General features: G+C 52.5%; 1 protein-coding gene and 1 long non-coding RNA gene across 2 annotated transcripts; both read left to right on the top strand.

Annotated features, from left to right (window-relative positions):
* LOC124417366 lies at window positions 1-6,818 on the top strand. The gene is made up of 7 exons (XM_046903635.1): window positions 1-1,476; window positions 1,564-2,103; window positions 4,329-4,690; window positions 5,386-5,462; window positions 5,799-5,858; window positions 6,575-6,643; window positions 6,784-6,818. The coding sequence occupies exons 3-6, from the start codon at window positions 4,336-4,338 to the stop codon at window positions 6,578-6,580; spliced, it is 498 nt and encodes a 165-aa protein (XP_046759591.1). The 5' UTR covers window positions 1-1,476; window positions 1,564-2,103; window positions 4,329-4,335; the 3' UTR covers window positions 6,581-6,643; window positions 6,784-6,818.
* Window positions 6,819-8,573: 1,755 nt separating this feature from the next.
* On the top strand, window positions 8,574-8,871 carry LOC121107470. The gene is made up of 2 exons (XR_005841667.2): window positions 8,574-8,640; window positions 8,825-8,871. It is a non-coding gene; the product is annotated as an uncharacterized LOC121107470 (long non-coding RNA).
* The last annotated feature ends 5,555 nt before the right edge of the window (window positions 8,872-14,426 follow it).

The raw sequence follows: 14,426 nt of genomic DNA, 5'->3' as shown, positions 1-14,426 counted from the left end.
GCTCTTTTTCTTGGATACACTGAGGTGATCCTTTTTCTAGCTGAGACTTTGCAATGAGTCTTGAAGCAGATTTGAGCCGGTAGAAGTTGGCAGTGTCTGCATTCCGTTCTCCTGATTTCCTTGCTGGTCAGAGTTAAGGTGCCATGCATCCATTCCCCAGCCCTAGCTGTCTCCTGAATCATGAGAACAGCCTTTCCATATTGTGGAAAGAACTGGAGTGGATTCACGCTGAAGGACAAGATGCTTGCAGACACGTAAGCTCAAGAAGAGAATGCAGAGTCCACGGAAACTCGCTGCCAAACAACGATGAGAAAGTAGAATAGGCTCCTGTTGTTGAAGATGGGATGGTGAAACAGATGTCTCAGCTCAACACAACGCCAGTAGGAGCTGGTTCGGGCTACCCCCCCTTAAAAGGTCGGAAGTTCACAGCGAGGTAGACTACGAGCCTTCATCCACTGACCGCCAGAGACCCCCACCACATTTTTAGGACGCGTGCTCAAGAGGGTGGGACAATACGTTAATAGTTTCTCAGAATTCCAGCCCATTTTTGTGGAACGTAATGAATATGTGGATGTTATGTCTGTAAGTATGTAACCAGTGCTTTTCTCTGTGTGCGAGTTAGGAGGAGATATCCCCCCCCGCACCCGGCGCCGTAATGAGCGTACCTGCTTTGTAACCTTACGTGGGTTCCAGAGTTTGATTCCACACGTCACTCCCTTCACTATTAAGAGGACAAAGAACTTCTGGCACAGAAGGATGCCCACCTGCAAGGCTCAAATTGCACGCTGCTTCCTCCTCTCTGCTCAGTAAAACTCTGTGTTGGGCTCATTTGGAAGGAAGGTTTGGTGTTCTGACTTCCTGGACAGTTGTTACCTAAAGCCTGGAGTGCCTGTGTCAACTGTGGCGGTGCAACTGCCACACCTTCTCTCCCCCTTCTCTCAGGCCTCTCGGTGCACCACTTCTCCTGAGACAAAAGGCGGAGGACCGGTACGTGGAGGTACTCCTCCTCTTCCCTTGCCCCTGCTTGCCTCTGGGTAGCAAGGGGCAATGAATTGGAACATTAGGGGATGCCCTAGTTGTATCTGACTCCTGCTTTGCGCCCCACTGCCCAGGAACAATCCTGGGGTCAATCGTCGTCTGACAGCCTGGGACGCGTGAACACGAATCACGGCTCAGGTGGGGTAGCGTGGAATCCGTGAGTCCAGCAAGTTCTGGGGTTTGCACAACTGGTAGAAAGAACCAGAAGATTTTGCCATGCGAGGGGGCTGGTATGGAAAAGTAGCCGTCAGATCTCCATCGTCTCAGACCCTATAACTAGAGATTCAAAGCGAGTGTTAATCAATATCTGAAGGGAAGTGGGAGGAAAATGGATGAGGCCAGGCTCTTCTCGGTGGTGCGTAGCGGAGGACAATGAGCAGTGGCCTAGAACTTGAGCACAGGAAGTTCCATGCAAACATGTGGAAGACCTTCTTTACGGTAAGGGTGGGGGAGCCCTGGGACGGGTTGCCCAGAGAGGTGGTGGAGGTTATGACCAGCATCTCCTCTGGGTTGGGATGCTCTCAGGTACTGCCAAATCCTCGAGGCCCTCTACCAATGATAGTGTACCAAGGATAGTCTACTGTGCTGTGATCTTCAGGGACGTTTTCAACACAAGCCATCCTATTGTTCTGTGATCTTCAAGGACACTTCCAACGTACAAAAATCCAGTGGTTCTGTGATCTTCAGGGAGCCATGCAACACAACGCAACACATCCATTCCAGCGTTGTGTGATTTTAGAAGCTGGACGTGAGCCAGCAGTGTGTGCTGGCAGCCCGGAAGGCCAAGTGTGTTCTGGGCTGCGTTAAGAAAGAGGTGGCCAGCAGGGAGAGGGAGGTGGTTGTCCCCCTCTACTCAGCTCTTGTGAGGCCCCATCTGGAGTACTGCACCCAGGCGTGGGGCCCTGTATGAGAACTGTTGAACTGCAACTCCACCTGTGTGACCGGAAGGGGTGGAGCCAGGCTCCACCTCTCCTAAACCCCATTTAAGGGCTGACTGCCACGGAGGAAGGATTGCTCTCTGAAGATCACTCCTCTTGGAGCCCTTTTGGCGAGCCCAGGACACGGGTAAGCTTCCTGTTCATCTCTGATTATTCCTTTTCAAAGGCGATAGTTTCTTATATCCGTATACTTATTTGCTCTACAGGCCCCCAGTAGAGGAAGGGTGTGGAGCTGTTGGAGCGGGTCCAGAGGAGGGCCACTAAGATGATCAGAGGGCAGGAGCACCTCTCCTATGAGGAAAGGTTGAGGGAACTGGGCTTGCTTAGCTTGGAGAAGAGAAGGCTCCAGGGGGAGCTCATTGTGGCCTTCCAGTACTTGAAGGGAGCATATAAACTGGAAGGGGAACGGCTGTTTTTGAGGGTGGATAGTGGTAGGACAAGGAGGAATGGTCTTAAACTGAGACAGGGGTGGTTTAGGTTAGATATTAGGAGGAAGTTTTTCACCCAGAGGGTGGTGACGCACTGGAACAGGTTGCCCAAGGAGGTTGTGGATGTCCCGTCGCTGGAGGCATTCAAGGCCAGGCTGGAAGTGGCTCTGGGCAGCCTGCTCTGGTGGTTGGCGATCCTGCACATAGCAGGGGGGTTGAAACTCGATGGTCATTGTGGTCCTTTTCAACCCAGGCCATTCTATGATTCTGTGAGATTTTCCAGGACCCTTCCAATGCAGGCATGACTGGGAAGAGGCAGGGCTGCTGCAGCCCCAGCTCCACCTGACATGCGAGAAAAGGTATCAGCAGTTGTAGGTTTATTTTTTTGGAAAAAAAAAAAAAAAAAAAGTATACACATTTTAATAGTGCTATATTTAGGGTAGACTTGCGCTTTTATTCGTAGTAAAGAACTTAAGAAGTGAAGTCCCATTTTAGAATCTTTCTTATTGAAAACTAAGTCTGATTCTTCTTGTTATTTTTGCTTCCATTTGGCCCGCTGAATGCCAGAGGGTCAGTCAGCACTGAGACTGCCTGGGAAGCTTCTCTGTAGGGACGGGTGTCCCTGGAGCAGCGGGCCCAGGCCCGGTCTGTGCTGCTGCGTTCCTGCTGTGCCCCTCTCCTGCTCTCCCGCTGCCCTGCGTGACCATGGCTGTGCAGCTGATCCTGATTGTCCCCTCTGTACGGCGTGTGTGCGTGCCACTATGGGGTAGGGGCATGTTTGACCCTGCCCCATTCTCCACCCCTCTTTTTCCCCACATCTGCCTCACTCTCATCTGCCTGCTGCTGGCTTTGTTCCGGGCGCTGCAGTGCTCTGTGACCAAAACTTACCACCAGGAGCTGTTCTACCGGCTGTGCCCACACCTCGCTGGCATATGTGTCTGAGAAGCCCCTGCACGTGGCCAGCGAGGACCTGCTGCCCTTTTGAAATAAGCACTAAGCAGGGCTTATTGTCACCAGGTAGCCAGACAAGATGAGTGAGAAAATGCATGCTGTCTTTTGACACAAATACATAAGCCCCATGTGGTGCCTGGTTCAGCAGTTCAGCTTGCCTTCACGCACTTTGCCTGGTCATAGGGAAAGTGGCAGGCTCTGATTCAATGGCAGTGTTGTATGGACACTGTATTGGATGTATATAGGCAATGTATTTGGATGCTCTGCTTCCAAAAGTGCAAGCAGCTTCTGGAGACCCAGGTGGGACCCCACAGGTGACGGTCCTCTCAGGCACCAAGCGTCCAGTTGCCAGCAGCAGGTGAGTTCACTTTGGGGGACTTTGGTGATGGGAGGTGCCAACCAGCAAGCCTTCAATTTCCGCTACTAAATGCAGGCTTGGAAGCACGCTACTGTGTGGGAAATATACTTGGTGCAGGAAAGGGGATGTCCTTAGCCAAGGTGCTGGAAAACTGAAGGAAAACAGATGAAACTGCAGATCTATCAACAAAAACGTAAGCACGTGACACTTGACTTGGCAGGTCTGTGAGAAGGTCAGCTTCCCCGTGTTTGTATTTCAGCCATCATCCTCCATACTGGAGAGGCTTTATCCGCTTGGCTTGCTTAATTGCAGCACGTTTGACACGCATGGATAACCTGTGCAATAGCGTCCTTGATCCAGGACCCCATTTCCATATTGCATCTCTTCCCCAATGGCCTGAGGTGTCATGGGTGCACCGAGCTGGAAATAATTCCCTCCTGGGGCTGTTGAAGCCCTAGAAATGTTTGCCAAGTGAAGCTGTGGATGCTCCATCCCTGGAGGTGTTCAAGGCCTAGGCTGGGTGGGGCTCTGGGCAGCATGACCCCGTGGGTGGCATCCCTGCCCACGGCAGTGGGGTTGGGGTTCTAAGCTCTTTGCTGTCCCTTCCACCCCAAGCCGCTCTATGATTCTGCGTTTCTATGACGTAAGCACGGGCCCCACGCAGCCCTGGTGCAGCACATCACAAGAGCAGCAGCCCGCGGGGAGCCGCCACCCGGAATCTCGGAGCCGTGAGGTCACAATGCCCCGTCCAATGGCTGTGCGGTGCTGTGCCGTGAGCTCACAAGGCCTGGCTGCGACGCTGTCCTGTGCCGCAGGCTTTGCTCTGTGCGACGCTCACTGTGGCTGCAGCGGTGGTGTTGGAAGCATGGTGCGAGTGTGGGGAGCCATGGCCCCTGCCCGCTTTGTCCTCTTCCTCCTACTGATGGCCATGTGTTTCCGGGAGACCTGTGCTGCTCCGTGGCGAGCACCGGGAGCAGGTGGGTGGGCAGAGATGGGACACGGACTGAGCAGCAGTGGGGGCAAGAAGTCAGGCTGTGTCCCCACGGCCCTGTGCCACACTTCCCTGGGGCCGGCCTTCCATGGGGGGTGGTGTTGGGCAGGGGGCGATGGGCAGCACCGCAGGAGCCGGGCAAGAGCCCGTGGCAGCGCTGCTCCCCAGGGCTGGCTCCAGCCATGCCGGGCCATGGCTCTGCTGCTTGCTGGCTGGAGCACAGGCCTTCATCGTGGGAGATGTCCTGGGGAGAGCTTGGCAGATGTGTGCTGGGAGAAGCGTGAGCATTTCTGCTCCAGGCTCATGGTACTCCCCGTAGATGAATCCCAGTTTCCAACACAGAGCCCTCGGCCCACAGCCCAGAGGAAGAGACAGGCGTGCTTTCCTCCAGTGCTTACAGTGTGACCTTCCTGTGCATTGGAGGCCTCCCAGTAAGAAAGCCCCCAGGAGCTGCATCTTCTTCCATGCGGTCCGTGAGGGATGTGGCACATGGCCTGGAGAGAGTATTGTGTACGCTGCCAGGTGCCAGCCTACAGGTCATCCTGGCCACTCTGCAACTTTGGGAATCGTGACCTGAGTCCTTCTCCCATCCCGTTCCACGGCCCAGCAACATCCAGTTACTGAGGGAGAAGGAGATCACACCATCCAATGGGACCTTCTTTCATGTGTTCTTGATTCCAGGTGATGAACTTGGTGCTCCCTTTCGGATGATCGTTTGGATCCGGATTTTGTGCCTGTGCCTCTGGGACAACCCAGAGGTAAGTTGTGAGTGTCTGTTTCCTTGGAGGCAGAAACATTCATGCTCCCATAGTTTACTTGCGTGCAATTTTGCTTAAGACCCTCTCAAGGTCTTCCAAGCCTAGTTTGTGCCTTGAAGGGCTTGCACAGATGAGCCATGAGTATTTCTTTACTCGGAGAGCTGCCACATTTCAGTGGGAAGGTTACCGCTGCCCCTCTTCAGCTGAGAGAGCCCTAGACCTTCGTATTTGGGCCGTGGCATTCCCTGGCCCACCTTTCCCCACTCAGGGAAAAGGAGGCCCCCACGTGTGCTGGAAGCTCTCCTCACCTGTGTCTGATTACACTTGTGCCTGCAGGCCCTGCTGGTGAATCAGCAGAACAGAACCCTGCCTCTGAGCCTGAAGGGGATGCTGGAGGTAAGTAGCCGGGCTTCACGTCCTCGATATTTGTTCCTTTGTGGCTGGGCTAGTTCAGCAAGGGTTGCGCTTTTCACCGGCCAGCGGGTTCTTCTCCCCGAGAAGCATGGGTGGTCGTTGTTTCTTGGGTGCTCCGTGCTGTCAGCGTTGCGTTGGCTTTGTCTCTGTATCTGCGAGGTCTCCCAGTAAGAAAATTCCAGGGGGCCGAATGTTCTTCCATGAGGTCCCTGAGAATTGTCTCCCACGGCCTGGAGAAAGTATTTGGAAAGCTGTGGAATACCAGCCAGCAGGTCACCTGGCCTCTCTGCAGCTTTGGAACTTTCCCCCCATGTCATTACCTGAGCCCCTTCCATCACCGCAGCTCAGTAAGGGAGAGAGAGATGGGCACGTGCAATGGGAACGTTTCTCCGCTGTCCTTGATTACAGCTGTGTCTCCAGGCAGCGGCTCACCAAAGCCTAGGTTTAATCCAGTCCATGCAGTTGAGTTTAGAGCTGGGGTGAGCTCCAGGCGGGCGCTCCTCTGGGCAGTTCCACACGGGGTTAGTTCTGTATGATGGTGGTGCCCCTGCAGGCACCCAGGAACTGTTTCCGAGGTGCTCCTGTGTGGAAGGGAGAGAATGGTGTCGTGAAGGAATGCCCAGCTTTAATTGCATCCTGTGTCATTCTGACTGGAAGGATGTTTAATGGGAGTTGCTCTGTCCTGCGTTTGTTTGCAGATGTGACTGGAGGAGGTGATCCAGGTTCCGCTCTGAGCTCTGGGACTGAAACTCCGGCAGATCGCATGGGTATGTCCTGGCTTTGTAATTCCTTGGAGAGCTTTCACTGCCCATTTCAGTGCCATTTCATGGCACGATCCCCCGTATGCTCCGCTATTCAGTGATGCTGTAGCGTATGACTGAAACTTTTCATGGGTCTTTGGTTGCAGGAGTGCCCCCAGGGAGGGCTTTGCCCGGTCATGCTGTTTCCTCCTGCGCTGGAGCCCAGCTGGAATCCCAGCGGTGAGTAGTTTGTCTCACTGACTCACTGCTGGTCTTCAAAACCTCATGCACGTGATATTTAACTTCATGCATTCTGTTAAGGTCCGGAAAAGGAAAGGATGAATCCAAAAGAGGAAAATACTCCCAGGGCTCATCCCGTCTCCTCAAGGAACTGGTGAAGGAAATGGAGAAGGCAGCGCGTGGTGGGTATACTTGAGTCTGTTCACTGTGAGACCTGGGAAGCTGAGGTCTGATGTACTGTGTGTGGACAAGCTGTAGCCTGCACAGCAGGAAGGGATCGCTCAGAGCCGTGCTGCGGTGGTGTTCCATGTAGCGCCTTGCAGGCACTGTCAAGCACCAGAGATGGTCTGCTGCCACTTCTGCATCCAGCCAAGGCCCGGGGGCAGCTGCTCCCCCAGCACGACCATTACTTGTCAGAGGTGCAGGAGGAGCATCCCGAGCAGGGATGCCTTTGCTAATGCTGGAAACAAGGTGGGATGCTGATTCTGAAGGCGCTTCTGTCCTGAGCTTGAATTTCAGCCTGCAGATGCCTGGCCTGTGATGGGTGGAACGTGATGGTTGGTGACGCTCACAGCACAGGGTGTGAGGGCCTTGCATAGGAGCTGATTCCTCGAGAGGCGTGAGAGGGTTGGCACCCTCCAATTCCTGGGAGGGCCCAAATGCCCTTGGGCAACGGAGGGGGTCGCAGTGGATCTGTGGGGCTGGGACCAGCAGGCTTTGCCTGAGCGCGGGACTGGAGTAGCTCAGTTCCCGATGAGAGCACATCACATCCAATCCTACTGCCCTGCTTTCTTTCTAAAGGAACTGACCAACAAAGTGAGCAGGATGCACTGCAGGAAGAAGGCAGCCATCCCACACTGCCAGTCTCGGGCAGAGGAACGCAGGCAGCGCCAACAACTGTCAATGCCAGGTAATTTCTGTCCCGTGGTCATCCAGTGTCACTCACCAGAGCCACTGTGTGCCTGCAGGCTCTTGCTGCCTGCTCTTGCACAGCCAGGTCAGCAGCCGAACCTGAGCGTGTGAGCACAGGGCACGTGTAAAAGAAGCCAGGGATGGCTCTCTGAACACGGCTGACCTCAGTGGGGTGTGGAGAGTTGTTCCAGCAGTGTGCCGGAGAAGGTACGTGCAGGCCTCTGTGACGCTGCTCAGCTCCCACCACTCCCAGTTCCCAGAGAGTGGTGAGTTTTGCCCTTTTGGAGCAAAGCCACCCGAGGGCGCAGAGCGGGGTCCTGTGTGGGAGGAGCCTGCAGGAGTGTTTTCTCCCTGGGCTGGCTCCGGCTGTGCCCTGTGCTGGCTGGAGCCCGACCTTCAGCCGGGGGGGGTGTCCTGCGGGAGAGCGCGGGACGCGTGCGCTGGGGAAAGTGCTAGGGATTCTGCTCTGCAGTGCTTCCCACAGACAAAGCCCAGACCCCAGGGCACAGCCCCAGCCCTCGGCCCAGAGGAAGACACGGGCAGTGCCTGTGCGGCCTCTCCCTACCCAACGAGAGGTGGAAGCAGTCCTTCTTGTCCTCTGGTGCCTGGGCGCCAGAGGCAGAGGCACCCACTGATGAAAATCTCCTGGGTCCATGAAGCACACTGAGAGGTTATCTGTAGCGCAGGTGAAGGTAACGTGGGATGTTGTCTCGTTTCTCCCAGGGATGAATGCCTGGGACGAGCACAAAGGCTGCTGTTGGCAGATCTGCGCGAAGGCGCCACATCGCAGCGATGGTACTGTTCTCAGCTGTGCTGCTGTCTGCGCTGGTGCTGGCCTGTGGTGCTGTGATATGGATGTGCCAAAAATACGTGTGAGTTGGCTTTTCCCCAGAACACTTCATTGCTGCATTGGCAACGAAGCATTTGTGGTGCCAGGATCCTGGGCGGCCAGATCAGTTGCTGGCAGTACACGGCCAGGACTTACGTTGCCAAGTCTTTCAAGTTTCCCCTTATTTCCTGTCAGTGAGTAGTGCTTTCTGAAACTCATTCTCACAGAGTGTGCAAGAGAGAAGAGAGAGCAGCAGAGCAGGCTCATCCTGATACCAACTAGGAGAGAGTTCCAACTGGAGACGAGGGCAGAACGGAGCTGGGAGAGGCAGCCGAAGAGACTCTTGCCCCATCAAAGAAGAATCTCAGCCATCGTCCCAGTGCATTCCATTCTGCCATCCAAGAGGCCAAAGGTCTTCAAAGTCATCTGGAAGACTTGGAGCTTGAACTCAAAGCCGTGAAAGAGGTCCACGGGAACAGTCCTGAGTGCTGCTTTCTGTCAGGGGACGGCCCTGAAAGTGAGAGCGGAGAACCAGCAGCAGAGCTTTTGTCCTTCACCCTGCATTCTCTGGGACAAGCATCAGCAACATTTCAAAGAATCTTAGCTCGGCATAGCTACAATCCTGTTGAGGGTCCTAATGAGGAGCCAGAAAGCGAGCTTCCTCTGACCGCTGGACAACACCTTAACGTCTTTGGAGCTGTGGATGAGAATGGCTGGTTTCAGGGAGAGCTGACAGATGGCACAAGAGGACTGGTCCCATCCAATTTGGTTGCGGAGGTTTCAGATGACGAACTGGATACAACGATGCCTCCGGAGCTCTGTGCTCTCCTGCTGGATACTTGATGAATAAGTGGATGCAGGAGATTCCATCATGCAGCAACATCCTGTCAAAATTCCTGCGTTACTCCATCTGCAAGGACTACCCCCTGCTCCACTTGATGTTCAGGTGGAGTGTGTGCAGGACGTGGATGAGCTCCTTTGGGAACACTCTGAGGTGACTGACAGTGTAACTGCATAGTCTTGTGGTATATTAAACAAACAAACAAACAAACACCACCCACAATAAACAACCAACCAACCCAACCCAAAAAGCTCCTGCTCTTTTTCTTGGATACACTGAGGTGATCCTTTTCTAGCTGAGGACTTTGCATGAGTCTTGAAGCAGATTTGAGCCGGTAGAAGTTGGCAGTGAATGCATTCCGTTCTCCTGTCATTTGTCTGTTTCAGCCCCTATACAAAGGTGATCTCCCTGCTTGATGGAGGGGAATACCTGTGGATCCCAGATGCTCATAGCTCAGTGGCTTTGAGAGGAGACCTCCCCCCATGTGAAGTGGTGGAGGGGAAAAGGTGTTTGGGGCCCGCAAAAGCCACATCTGTGCAATATTTTGAGCACTCTATGCTATTTATAGATTTCCTCTGCCTTCCAGCAGGAGATGGGATCACAAATATAAAGGAAAATCCACAGAAAAGTGGTGTAGCCCAAAGTCTCTGTAGAGTCTCTGTGGTGAAAACCAGAAGAGATGTCCATGGGGACCTGGAGCAAGGAGAGCACTTCAAGGAGCCTCTGGGAAACCATCCGGGAGAGAGAGTGAGGAACACCCTGGACAGCAGTTACAGTTCGAAAGTGCATGAAGACCAGAGGAGCAAGGAAGTATGCCAGAAGAAAAGTCAGAATCCATGTGATGAATGTGGAAAAAATTCCGACCTCGTTAACCACCACCGTGTCCACCATAGGAGAGAGACCCTGTAAGTGTTCTGAGTATAGGAAGGGCTTTTTTAACAGTTCTCAACTCAGCTCTCACAAGCACATCCACGGAGGAGACAGACCATCAAAGTGCCCCAAGTTTGTGAGAACCTTCAAAAGCAGTTTCTCCCTCATGACCTACCTGCACATCCTCCCTCTTTGGAGAAGCCTGCAGTGCCCCACGTGTGGGAAGAGCTTCAGCCAGAGCCCCAGCCTGGTCACCATCTGTGGCTTTGCACAGTGATGAACCTTACAAATCCCTTAAGCAGAGGAAGCACTCAGGGGCCAAAGTAAATCATGGTCCCCCTTCCTTGCATGGAATAACCCACACTGCTTTCATTCAACTGGAGACATAGTGTTGAGTGTACATGAAAAGGGGAGTCCAGAGCAGGTTATGGCAAAGACACTGGACACCCTTGAGTGGGTCTTGCTAGGTGGCACAATTTGGCCACGCCTGTGTGCAGGGAAATGCCCCGGGGAAGTAACCTCTTCTCACCCCCAGGAAACCCATCTGCTGTGTGGCAGCAGGTGAGGACCCAGAGAAAACCTCCGATGAACTGAGAAGTCACCAGGGAGGAAGAAAGCCTGTCTGCAAGGAGTGTGGGAAGAGCTTCAGCTACAGCTCCACCCTTAGTAGACCCCAGTGAAGCAACACAGGTTAGAGCCTCTTTGAGTGCCTTGACTGCAGAAAGAAGTATGTCCAGAGCTGGGAGCTCATGCTCACCAGTGGATCCACGTTCAAAATGCTGTGAATGTGCAGCCTGCAGGAAAAGCTTCAGGCACTGCTTGAGCTTTGTGAGGTGCCAGAATGTGTGCATTGGGGAGAAGCTGTGCATGTGTGTGCTAACAAGTCACATGGCAAGAAGCCTTACAAATGCCGCGAGTGTGAGAAGGGATTTGGGCAGAATGCAGTGCTCCTCACTTGCGGAGAGATGGCACTCCTGGAAGAAGTGCTGCAATGTCCCGAGTGTGGGAAGAGCTTCAGGCACAGCTCCAACCTGGTCAAGTACTAGAGGATCCACTCAGGGCAGAGACCTTAGAAATGCCTGCAATGCAGGGAGAGATTCATCCTGTGCTCAAACCTCATTAAACATTGCCTAATCCACATGAAAGGAAGGCCATACATGTGTCTTGCCTGCAGGAAGAATTTTCAGAGCTGGTACCTCATTTCTCATGGAAAAACCCCACTGGAGAGGATGCTGGAGACCCACGGATGGAGGAGACCCAGATGCTTCTCACCCACACATGAAGAATTTGCAAAGGAGATGGCATCACAGCCACCCTCAGGATAAGGGACTTACACCCAGGAGCTTCAGATGGTCTTTTGTTGCTACAGAAAAAATTCTCTCCCATGCAGTTTTTTTTTTCTGCTCTTCCTGCAAGCAGCTTTTTGAACCTGTTTCCTAAGGAAGAGCAGCTGCATAGAAGTGTTCTGTATGTCCGTGTTCCCTCAGTAATTTCTGAGTCTACTGATGTATATAGATATGAGGGTCAGGAGAGCAGTAATGTGACTCTTGGAGGTTTACTGAAAATCACCTTCAAACAGAAGAGAAAAAGCCTGCCTGCAAACATTCATTGAGCAACCAGCCAATCCAGTCACCTTTGTATCAGACCTCAGGGAAGTAATGTGGAGAGAAACAAGCCTTTGAAATTAAGCTTGGTTTGCTCTGCCCCTCATATACCTGATAATTGCATCCCTTGCCTGGCAGATGGCCTTTCTGTCGGGTGTAGACGAGGAAAGGGGAGGAGGGAATAAAGCAGCTGTTTTGTCCCAGAGCTTTGTTTCACTGGAGTCTGGTCCTTTTTCTGAAACTGAAAGACTGTGTGTGGAAGAAGGACAGGGAAAGGTGCAAGGAGGTTTGGTTTTAGTACTGACTCCAGCCCACTGCTTGCTGCTGGGAAAGGTGTGCTTGGCTCCGAGGGAGAATGCATGGGTGGAAAACCAGCAGCTGGGGGTTAGGGATCCCCAGCAACAAAGGGCAACATCCCAACCAAATGCTGGGGTGATTGTTTTTAAATACATCCAGCTAAGTCCTGTCCCATTGCACCTGTCATATGTCTTCCCATTCCCTTTAGGGTGCCCCTGAAAAGGTGTTCTCCATTTTGCAGTTTGTCTGGTTTTCTCATATCCTCAGGGCCTTGCAGCACTGAAAGGAAGGTTTTCCCTCTCTCCTTTCCCTCTGCAAAATCATTTTAATTGCTGAGTGCCCCCTCATGTTTTGGCACACTCCATGTTTAGTTGCATCAAGAGTTAGAAACTACTTCTTTTTTCCTCTCTTCCTGAATTTCCCTGTTTTCCCTCTGCTTTGGGGAAAGTCCTTCTGTTGCAGACGTGACCCCTTGCAGAGCTGTGAGTGCAGTGCTCAGGCTGCAGGAGCAGAAGCATTTCAGGTGCCAAAATGGTTTTCTTCCTTGTTGTGGTGGAATGGGGTACACAGAGAAGGAGGACTCCATTCTCATTGTCTCAGGACATGGGAGTGCGCGTGCAGGGTGGGCTGTGGCAGTTCAGCCAGCAGCTGTATCCAGATGGCAGAAAGTAATGCCTTCTGTCCCATGTCACCTCTGCACAAACTGGAGCCAACTCAGCCATGCAGACAGAACTCCCAGGGTAACAAGCAGCCCTGCAGATCTCCATGTGCAGGGTTGTTATGCATAATTGGTTTTTCACATTGGCATCCAAAGTTTGAGGCACTGTGTGTTGCCAAGATACTTGGCTGCTCCACTTGGAGCTGTGTACACCAGAGCACTTTTCCAGTGTTTCTATAGAAATACACACAGCATGAGGTATAAGCAGAGGAGCTAGAAGGTTTAGCTTGGCTCCAGAGCTACAGCAGCAGCAGCACAAATGAGGCATGGTGGGAAGGGTCCTGTGACTGGTGTGTTGTGTGTGATGGATGGCTCTGGGCCCTCCAGGACAGGTGAGCAGGACAGGTGAGATGGGATGGTATTGCTATATGTAGTGGTGGGCTGGGCTGGATGGAGCTTGTAGATGGCAATGACAAACTGGCAGTCTCTGGGTATGGATTAAGGGACAAGGAAATGAAGTGGATGTCAGTGTGGGAGTCTAGTATAAGCTATCCGGCCAACTATACCTATTAATCTATCTTCAAGGAATTAAGGGATATTTCTGGAACAGCCTCACTTGCCCTGATGGGTGACCAGCTCCCAGATGTGAAGGAAGGGTACCACACCGTTGTCACAATCCAACACACTGAGTCGTCTGTTGTGCTTCAAGGAGTCTGTTTTATTGATCACACTACTACACACATATATACGATACAGTTCCCTATTGTGAAAGATCACTCCCCGTGACCGTCACCTTAGCAAAGCAGAAGCAACAAACATAGTAACTAAGCTAGTCTCTCTCTTGCCGTTCAGGCCTGAGATGCCCATGGCCTCATGGGAGTCAGGCTAACTGTAGACCCCCATGGGATGGACCTCCAGCAAGTTCTACATAGCCCCCTTCACACTGTCAAAAGAGCAGGCCCAGGAAATCCCTAAGCATGTTGATGATAACTTCTTGGCACATGCAGTGAGTGCCAACTGGAAAGGTGCCGCCTAAATTTGTTGCTTGTAATCTGAAGGGGTCTAGCAGGGAAATGAAACAGGTGGCTGTCTTGGCTATATGATCATGAAACAGCCTAGTTTAACTGAATAGCACTGCATTCTGCGTAATTCATGTTCTTAGGGAGCCCAGTGCTAAATGATGTGTAGATGATCTTGATCAGAGTCAGGGCTTGTACACAGAAGAGCAGCTCCCTTGCTGCAATCCATTTGAGAATCAGCCCCCAGCACTGAGGATGCACTAACGGCCCCAGCACAGACTGAAACTGCAACAGACAATCCTGCTAAAGCACCACTCCATGTGAGGTGAAGGGAGAGCTCATTGTGGTTCTAACTCCTGCTGATGTATCTACAGTGATAATGGCTCACATCCTCACATGATAAATGCAAAAATGAGCAAAATAAGAAGGAATTCAATGGGATTAATGTACCTTATACCATCCATCAAGGTGGCAGTCGAAAGAGCAAATGTTCTACTGTTAAGAACTGATGTCGGAATTCTCCCCTGCATTCCCCTTCCC

Source organism: Gallus gallus, chromosome 23 (assembly GCF_016699485.2).
Source record: "Gallus gallus isolate bGalGal1 chromosome 23, bGalGal1.mat.broiler.GRCg7b, whole genome shotgun sequence".
Taxonomy (NCBI): Eukaryota; Metazoa; Chordata; class Aves; order Galliformes; family Phasianidae; genus Gallus; species Gallus gallus.
Note: the sequence above shows the minus strand (reverse complement) of the source record. Positions and strands in the feature narration are given on the sequence as shown.